At 38.5% G+C, this 20851-nt stretch overlaps 1 protein-coding gene across 2 annotated transcripts in view; it reads right to left on the bottom strand.

The window, feature by feature from the left end:
- LOC108280873 (piezo-type mechanosensitive ion channel component 2) overlaps positions 1-20851 on the bottom strand; it is a 96429-nt gene that overhangs the window by 26534 nt on the left and 49044 nt on the right. For both annotated transcript variants that reach the window (XM_053673703.1, XM_053673704.1), the window contains exons 10-30: positions 17640-17769; positions 17258-17424; positions 16529-16759; positions 14820-14934; positions 13903-14102; positions 13362-13510; positions 11495-11668; positions 9708-9907; positions 9050-9210; positions 8651-8827; positions 8389-8520; positions 7456-7656; positions 7048-7252; positions 6122-6223; positions 5763-5928; positions 3810-4053; positions 2996-3098; positions 2491-2647; positions 1392-1481; positions 810-943; positions 495-563 (exon numbers count right to left, since the gene is read on the bottom strand). In XM_053673703.1, coding sequence (XP_053529678.1) covers positions 495-563; positions 810-943; positions 1392-1481; positions 2491-2647; positions 2996-3098; positions 3810-4053; positions 5763-5928; positions 6122-6223; positions 7048-7252; positions 7456-7656; positions 8389-8520; positions 8651-8827; positions 9050-9210; positions 9708-9907; positions 11495-11668; positions 13362-13510; positions 13903-14102; positions 14820-14934; positions 16529-16759; positions 17258-17424; positions 17640-17769 — 3307 coding nt within the window. The remainder of the gene's footprint in view (positions 1-494; positions 564-809; positions 944-1391; positions 1482-2490; positions 2648-2995; positions 3099-3809; positions 4054-5762; positions 5929-6121; positions 6224-7047; positions 7253-7455; positions 7657-8388; positions 8521-8650; positions 8828-9049; positions 9211-9707; positions 9908-11494; positions 11669-13361; positions 13511-13902; positions 14103-14819; positions 14935-16528; positions 16760-17257; positions 17425-17639; positions 17770-20851) is intronic.

Below are 20851 nucleotides of genomic sequence, written 5' to 3'. Positions count from 1 at the left end.
CTGCGTGAGCGGGATTAAAATAAAACAACAAAAAAAACAGTCCCGCGCACATCTCTAGTTGAGACCAATTACGAACTCGAGTGATGTAGCTGAGGTCTAGGAACTGTCACAGCCAGAATTCACACACCATGCTGATAGTGCTGGCAATTTTACCTCTGGATTTTTTTTCTCCAGTGTTTTCCAGTGTTCTGGGGGCAACAAAAAAAAAATGCACTACTGAATAAAACGTTTATGATTGAACTATATAACATACTGTACACATATGTTTAATGTATTCATTTTGCACATTGTCATGAAAGGTGCCAATAATTCTGGAACTGCCTGTATTTTCCTATAAGCCTTAAATAGATTCAGGAGAAGCATAAGGCCTGGGTGATTTGAGTTTGCTGATTGGTCGGTCTCACTGAGCCCTGGTGCAGTATGGGAATCCTCTGAGTTCTGGTCAAGGACACAAGCAACACTCAGAGCAGAGGAAATTATGATAGTAAACCTACTGGAAGCATGGTCAACCCAAGGCCTCCACCACTGCTTTTTTTTGGCCTTGGCTTTCTCTTTCTCTGCTCCTACAATAAAATGGTGGCAAGATCATTAATATAACTGAATGAAAAAAAATTTATCACACATACAAGTAAGTGTATTTTCTTGTGTCTATGGTGCAAAAATCTATAATGACATATGATGAAGTATTGTTATAGTCCACAGGCTTTATCAAAAACAAGATTTCACTCTTGGCCTATATTATTCAATTTAGCTACTGGTCTACAACAGTTTAAACATATTCTCCTTCACATCAGATGTGTTTGTCGTACCATCATCCTCCTCCTCCTCCGCAACAGCATCAGGATGAATTAAGGTCTGGCTGTCTGTAGACTCCTGGGTCAGGCTCAGCATCTTCTCCTTCCCCTTTTTAAACTTCTCCTGCCGGGTCTTAATGCGGTCCATCCTGGTTTAAGGCAGTCACATTCATCAGATATGATTCGGACTTCTTTTCATAAAGACCTAACTGGAACTACATTTGGGATAACCTGGATGCAATTTGAAAAATTATTCTTGGAATTCCAAACAGTTGAGCTACATTTCAACCACTGGTGATGCTTTATAAGTCTTTCTGATAGGCTTTTTTTGTTGCCCTGCTTCCCTACTTTCATGATAACATATGACCGTAAATGTCAAACAGCAAAGGCAGGACTTGAAACCTGAAATCCTGCAATGAAACAATTTTTAATGATCCAGCCTTGGTCATATTCAATGCCTTATTTTGTAACGATGAAATCGACGATTAGATTCGTTCAACACACACACCAACAGAAAAAAAACATGATTGCAAATGGTCAAAATCATTCTTGCAGAACTATTTATACTTCAGATCCATGTATATTGTGTATTCTCACTGTCTCTTGAGCTGCTCCATGGATTTATTCTCCTCCTCCAGTCGAGCTCTCACTGCCTTTACTATAGAGGCTTGGAACAGCTCTGCTCCCCTGAGAGACACACACAGGGTAAAATGGATTAACATTTTAAAAACTGTTGCGTTTCTGATACTTAAGTAAGAAACGTTTTTGGGGGGAAAGAATATTTAGAGCATATGACTAATGACCAGTTAATGTGCGATTCTTGAACCAGACCTGGAACAAAACAAACAGCAATTGTGTTTTCGGGAACTGTGAATTCCTGGGTTTCTGAGTGGTTCTTAGTGTTGTCTTTCATGTTCCTAAATTGAACTGAGCAGACTCATTCACAACTTGGCAAGAACACTGTGTAGAAGATAACTGAAGAATACCTGTAAAGTTTCCTTGTAAGGAAGATTTTAGGACGCTTTATCCAACACGTTTGAAATAATTGGAGTTTAAGAACAAAGAATGATTCCTTAAGAGCAAATATATAAAAGATGTTCTACCAAATGTTAATGTATGTACAATTGCTATACTGTATATGTGTGGCAGTCTGGGAGAACATGTTGGAATGTACTGTGGCTGAATTTGCATTTTGCTCAAAATGGTTTTTATTTTATTTTGTCTATAACGGTTTTTGACACTCCAACTTTAAGAAAACATAAATATATTTAACCAAAACAATGCAGAAGTGCTTATATTATTATTATTTTTATTATTATTATTATCAATATTCTAACCGTGCCTTAAATCATGTTAGGTAGATAAGAAGCCAGTTTAACAAACTCAACAGTCAGTCTGCCTGTAGAACTTATAATCGTTAGCTTTCCTTAAACAACGACCTTTATGTTTTTACCAAGTTCTTGGTTATGTGCCAAGCTTCCGACTGCAAATGGTCTAAACAGCTCTTAAATTATTCATGATTATTCATGATGCACACTGTGGAGGTGGCCTTGAACAGCTGTAATGTTTCAATACTAATTAAAAATGTGAAATTAGATAGAACAAAAACAACTCGTGAATTAAATCGGCGATCGTTTCAACGCTGATCGTTGCGAGCAGAGTGACGACGGGGCTTATGTTCTTAAACACAGCGTACCTAGAAGCCAGGATCTGTCCAGCACGGATATCGGCCACGACGTGGAGGAAGTAGTAGCTCATGAAGACACGTCTCTGTAGCAACAGAAAGCTGAAACAGATGCTGTCCCAGATGATTCCTGCCTCATCCTTAGGTAAGTCACAGTCACTACTAGAGACTGAAGACACACATGGACACGTACATATAACATTTCACACCAAAACCAGAAGATTACAAGCTTTTGATCTTTTCGATTCTAAAGTTCACCCTGCAAATGGCCTTTGTGTATCAGAGAACAAAAAACAACAACAACAGAGACACTGCAAAGGAATTTGTGCAAAACAATCAGCTATTGTCTTCTGGTCAATTAAATAATGTCATGCTGCATGCATGTGGTTCAGTCAGCATTTACTGATTTTTCCACTGACCTGCAGTACACATAAACAATTGCCAAATTTATACCAAATCCAGATTTCATTAAGGAAACCTTGATGGTTCATTGGGACTATAATACTCAGATCCACACCTGGCAGGTCCTCATATTCTTTGATGGTGCAGGCCAGACTCAACAGCTGGATCAGCCAGCAGCAGTTCACCTTCAGCTTGTTGATGTAGCCACAGGCAAGAATCTGAGGCAAATCAACCACGAGAACCACAGAGAAATTCACACAGGTGTTCAAATTTTAATACCATGTAAACACTTAAGCAGATGTGTATTGTACCGGAGAAATTGTCATTAACTTTGCATGACTTAAATACACAGAGATGCCAGTTTATTAGGCACACCTGTCTTGTACTTATACTCAGCGGTGGACAACTCACTAGCCCGGGTGCCTGGAACAAGCAGATTTGGAGTTTGGGCTACAATTTTTTTTTTATTCATAGAAAAAGATTTATTCAGCCAGAAAAAGAAAAACACTACTCCTTATTGACTTTCACAAAATTTGGAATGTAGCTATGTTTAAACTTAATGTGTCTCACAATGTTGCGATGTATGTCAATGCTGTAACTATAGAACAAGCGTCCGAATCTCACCACTTGCACTACATACATCGGTCGAGCAGTTCTGGATGACAGTAGAACGGTTTTTACTAGGATGATTCATTAGTTTGCACAGATGACAGATGATGTTTTCAGAATCAGTATGAATCAGAATCAGATAATTTCACACAGTATGTCTATATGGTAAATGACAAAATCGAAATGGAAGGTACAAGCTAACCTAATGTACCTAATAAACTGGAAACTATGTTTTGTTTTGTTTTTAAACAGGCCAAACTAACAAGAAAACGCCTTTAGATGATTGTGTAAAAAACAAAAAAAACATTGACGTGTCTCACAGAGAAGACGTTCTTCATGGTGATCACAAAGACATTGTAGGCTATCAGGAAGTCCCAGTAGTGCAAGATCTTCTTGATGGGTTTGAGAAGTAGCTCTCCGCCGAATAGCAGGAAGTAGAAACACGCCACCAGGTAGCCCATGCAGAAAATACTTATGCGTGTGGTACCCGTGATGAAGATGATGGTCAGGACAAACCAGAACAGGTAGCTGAACATGATCACCTTCAGCATGTCCAAATACGACCTAGAACACACCAAGGTACCACTTCAGAACAATCAGCAGCAAATCCTGAACTGTACCACTATCAATGTTTACACACTGTTATACACAACCATTGTAGCAAGACATATTGCTTTCATTTTTGCATTTACAATGTCTTTCTGGAAGGTGTGAAATGTTGAACTAATTGAATACTCACACAAATTTCACACTGGATGAAAATAATTTAAGACGTGTCCATTATACTAATTTAGATGATATTTTGACGCTTTTTCCCCCCTGATACTGATGCATGAACACTATAGTTATAACTATATATAGTTAGTAAAGGTTCTATTTCACACTATATCACTTCCTGTCAACAAGTGCTTTAGCAGAGTCAATGTTTCCGAGCATACACACACACACACACACACACACACACAACCGGTCAAAAGTTTAGACACACTCATTCTATAATAAGAATGAGTGTGTCTAAAAATTTTTTTCCACATTTAAGAATAATAAGAAAGTCATCAAAACTCTGGAGTAACACAAATGGAACTATGGGAATTATGTAAATATATAAATCAATATAAATCTAAATAATTTCATATTTTAGCATCTTTAAAGTAGACCCCCTTTTTGCCGAGAATTTCCAGAAATGTATTCTTGGCAACCGATTTCTTGAGGAATCTCCCTGAGATGCTTTTTAAACAGTATTAAAGGAGTTCCCATCTATGCTGGACACTTATTGGCTGCTTTTCTGAATATTTCGCTCCAATTCATCAATTAAAAAAATAATATTTTTATTGTAAATAAAATGTTATTTTTCTAATAAAGAAACGAATATGTTGGCACATTTATATTTTTGTCTACAACACCGATTTCAAACATTTACCTTCAGATCAAAAGATTTTTAAGATTATGAGAAACATTTCAGTTGAGTGTCTCCAAACTTTTGACCGGCAGTGTATGTGTGTGTTTGTGTGTATATATATGTATATATGAAGGAAGTGAGTGCTCACCATATGGGCTGTAAAAGCTGGTATGTATGGATCTTTATCATCTGAGTGCACTCTAGAACTCTTACCCACTTGGGTGTGCACTACATCACTCCACACATTACCTCTCACAACCACTCAAGAGCTGTGTGTGGAAACACTGATAGCTAGATGTAGGTCCAACTACATCTAGCTATCAGTGTATTAAGACCTTTGATGAAAAGATACATGCAAGTGTTGCAGATGGGTCAGAATGGACGGATTCCTATCTCTCTCGTGCTCTCTTTCTCTCGCTCTCTCACTGAGCACCTTGTTGAGAAAACAACTCACTTTGTACATAAAAGCTGCTTATTGAGTTAGGCAGAAAAAAAAAAAAAATTGCATATGAATGAAAGTGACAGTGAGCTATGGACAACACGTTGCATCTGTAATCTGATCTGTGGAAGAAGAAATTGGGAAAGAGAGGACACGAAAGATGGATGGGGGTGGTCTTGTGCATGTTGACGCATAGAAGATCAAGCCAGGGCACAACAAAGCATTCACAACACATTCTGTTTATTTGCACTTTTCATAACCTTAAAATTGTGCTTGTAGGTCTTCAGCTCCAAAATAACTGCTTCGAAATTTTTAAAACCTAAAGCGCTATAAAAAATCAAATAGAACTGAACAAGCGCAAGAGTTCTAGTGATACTTTGCTCCAGCAGATCTGTGTGTGTGTGTGTGTGTGTGTGTGTGTGCGTGTTAGTACACCTGCAGTGTATAAAGTCCGGGACGGGGTTGTGTACACTAAAGGAGGCAGCGTCCAGATCTCTGCAGATCTCGACGTTTTCTCCAGCCATCAGACGAACCGCTGCCTTATTCTCCTCATCGAACACCTGCCGCTGCAACGACGCGCTTAGCAGCAACATGAAGTCATCTAGAACAGAGAAAGAAAGAAAGAAAGAAAGAAAGAAAGAAAGAAAGAAAGAGAGAAATAATCTTAAACCGCACTTCGATGAATGATTTCGTCCTTTCAGTTTACTGTTGATCAGCACACTTGGTTACTACAGTAGTACTGAACATTTCACAATCATTTAAATACACAATAAGAGTACATAATCATAACTCACAGATGAGAAACTTGGAGTTAGGCCTTGTGTGGAAATCAGGCAGGTAGAGCCATTTAATGACATTGGAATCTGTTGTAGAGTTGGGGAATCTCCAAGGGTAGTCTGAAAAAAACACAACATGTCAATTCAGTTCCATTCAAATTCAGTTCAATTCCATTTGATTTGTAGAACGCTTTTAATAATAAATATTGTCACAGAACAGATTTACAGAAATCTTTATGTACTATATATTTACATTCCTAATGAGTAAGCCAAATATGACAGAGGCAAGAAGAAACCTGGAGAAGAACCAGACCCAAAAGGGAACCGGTACTCTTATGGACGACACCCAATAAAGGGATTATAAATCATTTGTTATAATCCCATATGCAGTACAAGTGTAGAAGAGTAAAGGCAAACAGTGCTACATATATCGAAAAGATGTTCAGTCTGAATATATTGTGAACAAGAGTCCTGGGATGAGCACAAGACAGTCTTTATGAATACAGTATCAATTCCTAGGTCTATAGTATGTAGGATTCAATTATCATTTGAATACAGTCTGTTTTTTAGGAAGTGCAGGTCTTTAGGATATTCATGTTGGAACATGGACAGCAGCAGAGTCACAAGTGCAGAAGCTTCAAGCCAAAATTGGAGCATCGGGATGAATCAGGCAGATCCGAAGGGCAAGAGGAATGAGAGGAGTGGAGGTGTGTCAGGATCTCGCAGCAGGAGTGCATGTAGACAACCGAATGAACTTCACTGAGCTACAAAACTCTACTGAAGGTTCTGGTTGATGGGAAATAAACTGATTACAAAAAAAATGCTAACACAGCCAAAAATACATGGAATATGGTCACAAGCAAACTGACTACCATATCAAGTAACTCAGTCTAAGGTGGCTTTCTACAAACACGGATTGTTCGCTTGGACACACTCATTCTCACCTTTACATGCTGCTGGTGGGATGCCTATACAGACAAAATACTGAAAGGTGATCATGCAGGCCAGGAAGCAGCAATATTTAGGCCAGATTTCAGCAATGGCCTTTCTCCTGCGCCGGTACATCACGACTGCCAGAGCAACGGCATGCAGCATAGAGTAGAAGTCCATGCGCTGACCAATCACGTTCACCGCCAAAAGGAAACATACCTGAGACAAGAAATGAGGCAAAACATTGCATACAGCTGTAAATCTAGGGCTCAAATATACAGCGTCATTTTTGCATCTGAAGGAACTGAACTGTTCATTCTAACTGAATTCATACTACCAGAGTGTTTGCTTCCAAACAGTGCTCCGTCTTCCCAAGACATGAATACAGTTGCAGAAACACTGGTGAAATATCGGTGACGTACCTCTACCCCGAACTTGTAGAAGGAGTAGTTGATGAAGTATTTGGCACAGCTGATGATGCCGTTATCGAGGTGTTGACGAGTGATTTCATGGAAAATAGTTCGAAAAGGAGGAGGAGAGAGCTTGTTGCGTAGCCGGAAATACTCCTGATGACGGTAGATTGTTACCTCGAACGCCAAGAGGGCCAGCATCAGTAAGTTGTTCTAGAGGGAAAAAAAACCCCAGCACCATCAGCAACGTTACAGCGTTAACATGCAGCCTCTGTAGAGCATCAGGCAACACAAAACATCAGTCAAGATGATAGAGTATGTCTCACAGGAAGAGTGCATACATTCACAGAAAACACTGTATATAGAAAACAACTTCCTCACTATGTGCCACACACAAATAAATGTGTGTTGTAACCCAGCTTAAGGCTTAAGGTTAAAGGAATGGGGCTTATACCATGTCGAGTTGAATCTCATTGCTGAATTTGTTATCAGGTACACCTGCTCTGATTTCTGACCTTCTGTAATAGAGCAAAATGATTCCATTTTCCATAATGCTTGATGATTTTTAGCTCAAGTTGGCTTCACTGCTTGCAAAGCGCAATAATAAAATACCCAAATACACCAATGACACCAAACATGGCTTGGTTGATTGACTGAATTTGAAGAAATTGAAAAATGTGTGTAAATATTCTGTTTTCTCTAGCCATTCCTTTAACTGAATGAATCAGGCTTTACAGTATCTAGTGAGCACCAACTGACAAAAAGATGTATATAGATGTCCATTATATAGTCTGACCTTATAGTGTTCCACGTAAAGATGTTGTTATTGCTTCATTTTTAGTCAGAACTAGTCTGCCTTGATCTGCCCTTTCTGGTCCCTATTATTAAGCCTATGTATATGATGGCAGTCATATTTGTACATCCTTACATAATTTGTCTGCTCACCCTTAGATTCGGCAAAAGAGAGGGGAACTTCACCAGTCCAACCCAGTTCGCAGGGTCTACTGGCTTCTCGTACAGCAAAGACCTCTTCATGTACAACTGCGTCTTATTCTCTGGGTCGTTCGGGTAATGAGGCTAATGGGAAATACGAAGATACATCCATCAGATATTGAATAAGGAAATGACCACCAAAGAGTTATTAGACCTGAAAGTGAACTATATAAATGCATAGCTTTAAAATGTCTGACTGAAAATGATCACACACCATTGTGCAGATGCTTGAGTATGTTTCTGGTTTTATCGACTCCAGCTGGTACAACATTTTGCAGATGATGATAACACAAGTCCATACAGTGCAGATGCTGGAGGCCATATTCCGGAACTGACTATAGGGCAGAGCGAAAGCCCATGATGCCAGGAACACGTAGTTCAGCAGAGACACCTGCAAACATTAGTTCACATTAATCAGACTCACTCTTCATGTTAAAATGCTCTTAATGTATTGGAGATGTGCAGGGTATACAAGTATGCAACGCTAGGTCATTTTAAAGTTGTTACATTTAGACCGAAAGGGCACAAAGGGTAGAAAGACTTTAAAGGCATTAAATACAGAAATCACGAATGGCTTATACGAAATAGAGACAGTAAAAGAGATTGTGCTTACCTCGGTAACAGACAGCAGGATGATGTAAGAAGAGATTATCTTGATGATATGGATCTCCAGCAGCCACCAGATGAAGAGCTGCAGCTTATGGAAGTACTCCAGAAATTTCAGGAACAGCACAGTCAGACGGTCCATCACCAGGTGCCACTTATTTTTCAGATCTACAAACAGAAGGAGTTTAGGATTGATGCAAACTGTAGCCTTAAAGATAAACAGCAAAAAGAGACATGAAAACTTTGCAATATGCACAGTGATAAGTAGTGTGTACATATTCAGAGTCCAAAAGATACATCAATATTTATGTGGAGAAAGTTCCTTGTATTCAGAGTTTGGTTACGCACATGCTCACACACCCCACACACACAAATCTCACACACAACACACACACAAATCTCACACACCCCACCCACATAAATCTCACATACCCCGCCCACACAAATCTCACATACCCCACACACAGCATTATGACTGAAATATGTGGTATGGATTTGATTATGTGGTTTGTCTGTAGGGACTGTATTGTTCTGCTATTGCAAACGGGTTCCCTGGTGTAGGTAGGTGATGAGTGGTATCCACGCTATTCTCATTCATTCTCAGTTATCCATGTTTTAAACTAAGGAATAAAAATGCACGGATAAAAATAACGATAGCATTGTACCTGAGCTCTCTTCTGATGGCATTTCTGGATCTGTAGCCACGCTACAATGTTGACTCTCATCATGGATGGAATTCTCCTCCTTTTTTTTCTCCTCTGCTATGCTTTCCACCATCAACATTTCCTTCTCCTTGTCCACCAAGGGTTCAGGAGAGGAGCTTATCATTGTGAGATCTGCCAAGCTGCCATCTGGATGGGCGAGTCTGTTCATCGAGAGTTATCATTAGAGGAACAGGAACAGTTGGTGTACTTGCCTGTTTATAAGAGCTCTAACCAATGACATTCACAGCCATTCACATACTAAAAGACTGAATTTTTTTTAAGTGACAATGCTTATTAGATTAATATCTAATAACAAGCTATCCTTTCCAGGAAGCAAGGAAGCAGATGATTATGTGGGTTAGTGCCTTTATAAACAGTAATGAGCTAGACTGGGGTTGTATTGTACAGGCAGGGTTCAGATCATGGATGCTGTGAGCCTGTGAGTCTTCACAGATCAGCAGGGATGTGGTTATATATGTGAAAGCAAGGTCAATCGTCAGTCAGTAATTAATAGGGGGGAAAATATACATACATATATGTGTGTGTATATATATATATATATATATATATATATATATATATATATATATATATATATATATATATATATAAAATCAGTCAGAATTAAAGATAGAATCCATGGCATTAATGAAAAGCTTGAGTAGCAAAAAATGGGTATAAAATGTCTTCGTCTCAGGTTATGGAGGGTCAAGGGGGTTGAAAACTTGCATGATATGGCTGCATGGCATTGGAAAGCTTTTTTTTTCTGTCCTGCCACGAGCTCACTTACTTGCTCTGAGGAGATGGAATTTTTTGCTTGATGCTGTTAAAAAAGCAATCGTTTATAAAATTGAAACATAAAATCAAACCACTGAAAGCCTAAGTTTCAAATATCAAAGTTACAGCAATGCTTTAGAACAAAGAAACTTCATCAATTGGTAACATTTGGGGAGGTGAGGAGGCGCTTCAAGAAAGGGGCGTGCACATTACTGACATGCCGAGGAGAGAACTTTTTAGAGGATTTTGAATGCAGTCAGTGGATGGAGGGGAAAAGGTTATACACAGAGATGTTATGTTAGGGTTCAAACATGTCTTTAGGGTCACCGTTGGTGCAAGTAGTGTGCTAAGGATACATCATTCACAAACAAATTTTCTATTACCAAGTTCCAAAACATTACTAGGTCATACAACACATTCACTACTACCAGTCTATTATATGCTATCATTCAAATCATTTGAGTTCTTATTCTTGTTTGGAATAGTTTCACTAATTGAGGATTGAACATAGGAGAGAAAGAGGTGAAGGGAAAGAGAGAGGGAAGGACATTTCAACATTCAGAGTGGAGGGTCCATGGGTGCTACGGAGCACGAGCAGTCACCCACCTATCCATAATCAGACAGATACGGGCACTGACTTTGGAATGGCTGTGGGGCCAATACCATTATGGATGGCAAAAAGAGAGACGAGAGCAGACAAATGGTTAAAACAGGGACGGGAAGTACACGATTAAAGCTAACTGCTTGATTAGGAAGTGCTTCCTGGGTAAATATTAAAACTCTGAAATGACACAATAGAGACATGATCCTAAAAGAGAATGAAAGTGAACACAAATAAAAAATCTTGATGATGAGAATTCAAAAGGACTTTTTTGTTGGGGCGGGGGGTAAACAAATAAAATATGCTTTTTTTAAATAACTGCAGACACTAGTTCAAACAATAACAAAATAATAACGTGTCTGCTCTTCACCTGTAGATGGCGTTGTCCTGTTTGGCAGCCACAGCCTTGAGGTCAGTGAGCTCAAGAAAGTGCTCATGGAAGTAGTGCAGGTGAAGGATGCAGACTAGTAGGAAAGAAGTAGGGATGAAGATGCGTGTGAACAGGATAGGCACAGAAAACCTCTCCAGACCCAGATCCTTCAGTCTGCATGAGCCAAAGAGCGTGAGAGAAAGACACAGAGAGAGAGAGAGAGAGAGAGAGAGAGAGAGAGCAAATGAGGGAGGAAACAACCAGCGAGACAAAACAATATTAAGATAAAAAAAAAAACACTACTACATTATGTCATATTCTACCAAATCAATCAAATATTATATGTGGTATATTTTCCCCGAGTTTAATAACTTTAATGAAAGTATGGCTGGTGCTAAAAAATAAATACTTTGAAAACACTTCCTTTTAACCGTGCAAATGTTTCCATGTTTCATTTTTACACTAAATGTATCGTTCATAAAAGCTATTTGGGTAGTGTCCTCGCTATACATCCAAGGTGCATCCTACACCCTGAACTGATTCAAATGAACACCTATAGCTCTGAAAAAAAGTGACCTGTACACTAATATGTAATTCCGTTAAGAATCTTAGAAATAGCAGAATTAAAGAAACAGAGAGGAAGAATGAGTGAGTCAGTGAAAGAGTGACCAAATACGTTTGTTTCGTTGCCTTGTTACATTAATATAACATACGTAATATGTTCTGTTATATTTCAGGTTCCCATGCTTTCTGTTGGTACAGTTCATTTATTCATTCATCTTCAATAACCACTTCATCCTCAGGATGAATCTGTAGCCTTTCCTAGGAACACTTCTTGGATGGGACACTGTAATATTAACCCTAGAGGTGCTACAGTAATGTTAACACTAAAGGTGCTACTACAATATTAACCCTAGAGGTGCTACAGTAATGTTAACACTAGAGGTGCTACTACAATATTAACCCTAGAGGTGCTACAGTAATGTTAACACTAGAGGTGCTACTACATTATCAACCCTAGAGGTGCTACAGTAATGTTAACCCTAAAGGTGCTACAGTAATGTTAACACTAGGGGCGCTACAGTTATATTAACTATAGAGGTGCTACAGTAATAGTAACCCTAAAAGTGTTACAGTAATGTTAACCCTAGACTTGCTATACAAATATTAACCCGTGTGGTGCTACAGTAATATTAACCCTAGAGGTGCTACAGTAATATTAACCCTAGAGGTGCTACAGTAATATTAACCCTAGAGGTGTTACAGTAATATTAACCCTAGGGGTGCTACTGCATTCTTAACCCTAGAGGTGCTACAGTAATATTAATTCTAGAGGTGCTACAGTAACATTAACCCTAGCGGTGCTACTGTATTCTTAACCCTACAGGTGCTACAGTAATATTAATTCTAGAGGTGCTACAGTAATATTAACCCTAGAGGTGCTACAGTAATATTAACCCTAGAGGTGCTACAGTAATATTAACCCTAGAGGTGTTACAGTAATATTAACCCTAGGGGTGCTACTGCATTCTTAACCCTAGAGGTGCTACAGTAATATTAATTCTAGAGGTGCTACAGTAACATTAACCCTAGCGGTGCTACTGTATTCTTAACCCTACAGGTACTACAGTAATATTAATTCTAGAGGTGCTACAGTAATATTAACCCTAGAGGTGCTACAGTAATATTAACACTAGAGGTGCTACAGTAATATTAACTCAAAGGTGCTACAGTAATATTAACCCTAGAGATGTTACAGTAATATTAATCCTAGCGGTGCTACAGTATTCTTAACCCTAGAGGTGCTACAGTAATATTAACCCAAGAGGTGCTACCGTAATATTAACTCTAGTGGTACTGTACTCACTTTTCCTCACTCATGCCTGTCATGTTAGACCAGACGTTGATGGAGTTGTCAAATTGGCAAGTATAGATGAGGGTGAGTACCAGCATGGTGTACACCACCACTGACATCCAGAAATATTTCAGAATCCTTCTCCACCACTCATAGTGCACCTGCAAAGACAAAGTAGCCACCATCACATCTCATCGTACTTTGAGGTTCAACAAGCTAAAATTTGGCCAGTGTTTTATTCTACACTCTCAGAAAAATAGTAATAGATACTAAACTGTATATTTTGCTGTTGCTCCGGTGGTACCCTGTAATTTTTTTGACATTTAGTACTGTGTGTACCTTTCATCTGCAAATGTGAAAGTTACTTACTAAAGGGGCACGAGGCTAGAAAGTATCTGAGCGCGTATGAGTGCAAACATCTCCAGGAATGATCCTGTACTCAACGGCTTATTTATCACAGAGCAATGAACCATGCACTAATTTGACACAATAACAAAGATCTACTTTGAATATTCACTTTGAGCATTCTTTTTGAAAATTTAAAACTTGATACCTGATAGAGGGCCACGCAGAAGAGGAACAGCATCATGTAGATGATCTTGTACATGACGATGCGTCCTTCAAAGCTCACAAAGAAGAACATGCCACCACAGATGTAGATCCAGTACTTCACCAGCATGGCCATCACCAGATTTCCCACCATCTGCATCAGGTCATTCTCACCACCTTCTTCTTCCTCTGACTTCTCTACCTCTACAACACAAAACATTTCTCCTCCCTTATCAAGGCTTACAGTTATGTTGCCATATCACATCCATGCTTTAGATAGCATTAGATTTTTTTTTTTTAATCACATATTACAATAATACAGGCCTTATTAAGTATATATTATTCATTCATTCGTCTTCAGTAAGTGCTTTATCCTGGTCAGGGTGGCAGTCTCAGGGACACCCGGTCTAAGGCGGGAATACACCCTGGACATTTAGGGGATCTTTTTGGTACTTTTTCAGCAAAGGTGTGCAATCCAGAAATGCTATATTCTTGTTTTTGAGTGATATTTCAGCATACTCTGATTGTTATGATGCAGAGCTCCTACACAGAATGTGTAAAGGTTGGCCAGTCTGCTAACACAAGTGCCTGAATGGTTACAGGCATTGGGCTACTGATGAGAAGGCTGGGGGTTCACGCCCCAGCACTGCCAAGCTGCGAATCCTCCACGAGTGCTATATTATGGCTGACCCAGTATAACGGGATATGCACAGAGAGGAATTTCTACCATGGTGTAATGTACATGTGATGAATAAAGACTTCTTCTTCTATCAGTAGATCCAAAGAGATGGTATATTTTTAATAGTACAATCAAACACCACTAATTAGACTACATAGCTCATCACCATACATCTGTTTTCTTCGGTTTTTGTTTTTAAAGAATACTATTCAGGCTTTGGTCAGCTGGAGCGTTAAGCTCACCCTTTTTCTCTGAGTCGACTGAAACTTCAGAAAGCGTAGCTTCCTCTTTTAGTTTATCTTGCCGTTCAGTCAGTGTCTGATGCAGAAGTAGCCAGAAACTCAGCAAACACAGCACCTAACGACAAACCAACAGAGAAATTTACTAAGCATACCCACACATATACAGCTGGAGACATTTGTCAATGTCTGCAATAACGTACCCGTAAGTGTGTAACGTTGGTAATAACGTCAGAATGTTTTTAATATGGATACAAACAATTTTCCAGTTTATTTCCATCATAAATCAACGAATAAGGTAATGAAACTGGAGGGAAAGCCACTGAGCTCATGTGCTATGGGTAAATACACATTGGGCAACAATTGAAAAAGTACTTCCCTGATATGATAAATATGATAGGGCGTGAAAATCATGAATAACTGGAGAGAAAGCTATTGAAACATGGTTAAAAAAACAAATGGTAGTGGACAAATGCTACATTTATTAGCTAGTGAGGACAAGTGAAAGATCCAATGTTTTGCCCAGTCTCATGATTTGGTTGCTGGGAAATTGACATGGGTAAATAGTGGTAGCTATTTACCCAGGTAACTAGCCAGCTAGTTAGCTAGTTACAGTAAGTGCATCGATCTAGATTTAAGGAAACAATCAAGCGTATGTTCAATATCGAAAAAAGTTTCTAATGTACTGTAGCACATTGTGAGCTCGAAGAAAAGTCAGCAAGTTGTTGGTAAACATTTCAGCTATGAGACTTGGTGTTCTCGTATTGCACGAAAAAGACATTCAAATTCAGACAGCATCTTTGATTTCAAACTGCAAGGTGATACAGTACTGTGCAAACGTTTTAGGCACATGCGAAGAAATGCTGTAGAGCAAAGATGCCTTCAGAAATAATGAAATTAAATGTTTCCACATTAAAAAAATATATACTGTAAAGAGCAGCAGTAGTAAATGTCAATATTTGGTGTGACAGAAACAATAAAAAAAAAAAAAAAAACCAGTAGTCTCAGGAACAATTAGTGTAGTTTTATAAGGAAATGAGCCGGTAAGTTTTATTGAGCATCTTGCAGAATCAGTCATGGTTCTTCTGGAGACTTGCTTCTTATTTTTGCAGCAAAACCCTACAGTCTGAAAAGTGGTCTCTTACGTAATATGCTGCTTTCTTTAATGACATATTACGTTTTTCTGTAACATTTAATTTTGTGCTGGAAAAATAATGTTTGGAAATCTAAAATGTTTTTTTTTTTTTTTTGTACTGACTCGATAATGTAGAAGTCATAGAATAAAAAATCTATAGGGTGTCTAAACTTTTGCACAGTACTGAATATATATACAGGACACTTACATGAAAGTTTTGGGTATTCCTGGCTGATACTGAAAAGATCATCTGTCACCCATGCAAGCTAATTAATCTGCTTAGTAAACTTTCGATTCTAAACCTTTGTGACTGATGTGTGTAGTTCAGATCCCGCTTCGTAAGCTTGCACTATAATTACAACACTGAATTTCACTGAACCACGGTGAAGCACGTCAAGTCCAAACAGAACATACCAAATGAAACCTTTTGCAAAAATGAATAAGGAGTAAGGTTTATTCTCTCTTTTTCTGCTTGTTGATCATACTTGTCTACCGGCAACTAATAAATAAATAAATAAATAAATAAATAAATAAATAAATAAATAAATAAATAAATAGTCTAGACATTTCTCATTACCTTGGAACAGAGCGAACTGAAGGGCACGGTGGTCTTGAGGAAGAGGCCGGGGACAGAATTCAGAGACTCAAAGCTCCAGATATACTGCAGCACAATTACCAGGTTCCCATACGCCACCATAAAGGGTGACGTGAGCATGGCGTACTTTCTCCTGTCCCGCACCATCCACAGAGTGCAAGACCACATGAGGAAGACAAATGTCAGCCAGCTCACGTATGTAATGCTCCAGGCCTGACAGAGAGAGACAGAGAGAGAGAGAATAAACAATGATAAAAGGAAAGCGAATGATAGGTGACGAGATCACTGGTCTATATTAATGGTTACGTCCATAGTAACCACTAATTTATAAACGTACTGAGGAAAATCCACATAACCTAATAAACAGATTACAGAATTGATGTTTTACAAAGCAAAACATACTATCGTTTATACGGTTACGTTTTTCATAAGAAGACATTTACCCTTTCTGGCTTCTTGGTAGCATGACAACGTTCTTTTTGTTGTATAAGAACAAAACACATGCTGTAATTGAAAAACTTTGTGCTGTGAACAAGGTCATCACACCACTCCGTTTTTGAGTATTTTCCGATAACGGCATGCCTAATCATGTTTCATTCCTTACATGAAGAATGTTTCTATAATAAGACCCTGTGCCTGAATGTCTTACATTATGTTACATTAAGGAAAAAAATTGCAAGACTCGATCGGTTAAACCTTGAACAGGCTCACCATCATGGCGATGAGAGCGCAGACGTAGCTCTGCTTCATAATGAAACGGAAGACTTTGACAAGACCAGCGGGAGCTGCGGTCTGCTCCTTGTCTTCGGTCTCCTTTAACTCCTCTTCCTCCTCTGGCGGCATCTCCACCACCTCATACACATCTCCATCCTTTTGATCTGTACAGATAAGTATTATATATAAAGTCACTGTGTCAATAAAGATAGTTTGTGTCAGCGAACATGTATATTAAATGTATAACTTGACGAATATGGATACTTGCATATTAGGCAAGTTTAATGTTAATGAATACAGTAATCATTATGCATTATCTCATCAAGCTGAACTATGTAAAATCACGTTTCTTTATGACGGATGTGAAATTTCATCTTACCCTCAATATTATTGGATTGGTCCACCTTATACTTAGGGATGGAGAAGAGGTCCAAGCTGACAGGTCCATTCTCTGCGTTTAGGGTGGGGACATAACCAAAAGATGTCCCATTGGAGTTCACCAACACTGCCTATGAGGTAAATTTGGTAGAAATAATCACATTTTATTCTTTATCCCTTAAACATAATGCTAAATGAAGTTTTTAACCAATGGTAATCAATTGGCTCATGAGAAATTTTAAGATGCCCTCCTCAGATGTAAATCCTAAACAAAGACGCAAGTTATAGCACTTACATTTCCTGAGGTTTTGCACTGGGAACATTGAAACTTGCAAAGGTTATTTAGACATATTCTTAGTGTTTTGAATTTTTCTCATCTTTTTCTTGCTTTCTTGGGATACATCTTTTTGGTGATAGTCATTTTATTAAAGCATGATATCATTATTAGTAATACAGGGCACTAGGGTCTTCCAAAATACACTTTATGGATAAAAGGATGTGGACACCTGACCAGTCACACACATATGTGCTTGTTGAACATTAATTTCCAGATATAGTCTCCCCTTTTCTGTTATAATAACCTCCACTCTTCTGGGGAAGATTATCATTGGATTTTGGAACGTGGCCATTCATCGACAAAAGCCCATATATGGGTGTGTTGATCAGGTTGGTCATAGTTTTGTTCCATAGGTCAAGATTATTAAAAGTAAATTTGCATTAACTCTTCCAGAAACAGACATATTATGACTTTTAAGTAGAGATGCACCATCAAAAGTGGGCGGGAAAACACATCGAATTCGTGCTGTGTGTAAAAAAGATGTCTCTTGCGTGGAATGACAACAAAACTGCAGTTTGTAATCTCTGTAAGCTCTGCACTGATAAAATTTTACTTTTGCCACGCTACTTGAGCTGCTCGCACTGAATTAAAGCGGCAGTACACTGTTGAAAGATTTAAATGAAGGAGAGTTGACAAAAAAGTATATATTGCTGTATCGCTATAGTGATTTGTAGTGTCTTCTGACTTACAGGAGAAACTTACAGAAATCTGTCTGTTCCTATGCCGATATAGTCTGTCTGCTTTAGAATTAACCATCAGTTTGACTGACCAAAAGGTCTAAATGAGAAATTCCTTGCTTATCACATGTTTTTAGTAATGTGAGCTTGGGAGTGTGAACATTACAACATTAAAAGGAGCAAATATATCTGCCTACTCAGTACTTACAAAGCTCGCAGTGCATATTCATACTAAATAAAGCAGGGATAACATTAACATGGGTAACATTTGGCAGTTTTTGGTACAAAAGAGCAAGCTAAAACAGCAGCTAAATCAATACTTCACATTTGTACATACCCATGTATGAAAAATACATTTACATAGGAAATACATACAGTGCATCCGGAAAGTATTCACAGCGCTTCACTTTTTCCACATTTTGTTACGTTACTGCCTTATTACAAAATGGATTAAATTCATTATTTTCATTCAACAAAATGTGGGAAAAGTGAAGCGCTGTGAATACTTTCCAGATGAACTGTATGAAATAAACTCACTAAGGATACCCCACCAAGCTAAAAACAAAAGAAAGAAAAAGGTTTGCCTTATTACACATGCCTCTTAGATAAAAGTAAACTATCCAACAAAGCCATAACCTCATGACTAAACAAACAAACAAACAAAAAAACCCCAAAATATCATGCCAACACAAAACAAATGCAGTATTTGGACAGATACAAGGACCTGATCCATTGTAGTACATATATCAGGTCTTAAATTACTGATGTGAACAGGGATTTACATAACACTCTGTAAAACCACAAATGTTCTCTAACCTCAGTGGTGCTGTAAGCTTCCTGAGTGGACAGAAGCTAGAGCGAGCGAGAGAGAGAGAGAGAGAGAGAGAGAGAGAGAGAGAGAGAGGCAAAAGAAAAGAGTGAGGTGAAGATATTGACCAGCAGAAGGTCGATGGCATTATTGTTCTCTAACATCACCACTAAGCTGGAACAATGAGGAGCATATAGGCCATCACTCACACACTCGTTCTGGGCAAAAGCTTTTAGTGTTTCCGAGGACAGCTGCAACCGTGCAACATGGCCGTCTTCAGCTGGACACAGCCCAAAGACTCCTGATTCTGACCAGAGGATTTGAGGTCCTCTTTATGCTTTAATCTGAGCTTCCTATTATCACTTTAACATACAGTTTGAATACTTTATTGATTTATGAGCCACTGGTGTTTTAGTTTTGTCTTTCAGCTTGAGCTACGATCAAATAATAGCCAAAATGTAGCCAATGAAATTTGAGCAGGATTATAGACAGAGGTGCCTGGTATACCAGGATGATCAAATATTGCCATACTGGAAAGTGTGATGACTTCATAGACCAAAAAAACATCACTTGAGTTATGCTACAAGATTAGTCTAGCACAGAGCTCATCAACTGGTGGTCTTAATGCGAACACTGCGAAAGATTTTAACAGACCAAACTCAAAAAAAGAGACATTCAGTGTATGGAAAGAGACAGATCAGATCATTTTCCAATCGCATAGATTTATGTAAAATATTTAGCTGAAGGCAGCTCATCGGACCAGAGCCTAGCTACAGGGAAAAAGGTATTAGGTCAGAAAACGGACGAATTTTCACAATTTTTCACATCATTATACCCTTTCGAGTCTGATTAGTGAAGTGACGACTCAAAAATGAAAATAGAATGCTTAAATGTTCAGATCACTAGGAAATAAAATGTGACCGCTTTGCTGTCAAAATCCAGGCCTGTAAATTGCTTATCCAAAGCAAGGATTTTCTGAAACTAGTCATTCACATATTTGTGTTGAATACTCCTGATACTAACTTATTTAACACATACACTGCAGTTGAAGTGTTATTAATTATTTCATTGTAAGGATACACCATGATACACTGATACCGGATTGGATAATTATCACGAATGGTTATTTCACTATTCAACCCTACTTGGTGAGGACAAACTGACTACAGATGTCTATGAATGTCCGTTATTTGGCCTGTGTGGCCTGACATTGTTATAGTCTTGGTCTGCCTGCATCTGATCCTAAAAGGCTATAATGTATAGTTTGTAGTCTAGTATATATTGTATGTCCTCAAAAGACATTAAAAACCATCACTCTGGACAAAAGCTAGATGTTTCGTTTGCCCTTTGTATGGAGACCTAACGGAAAGCATACTGTATAATATCAATCC

This window comes from Ictalurus punctatus, chromosome 20 (assembly GCF_001660625.3).
Source record: "Ictalurus punctatus breed USDA103 chromosome 20, Coco_2.0, whole genome shotgun sequence".
Lineage (NCBI taxonomy): Eukaryota > Metazoa > Chordata > Actinopteri > Siluriformes > Ictaluridae > Ictalurus > Ictalurus punctatus.
This window is presented reverse-complemented; position numbering and strand designations above follow the sequence as displayed.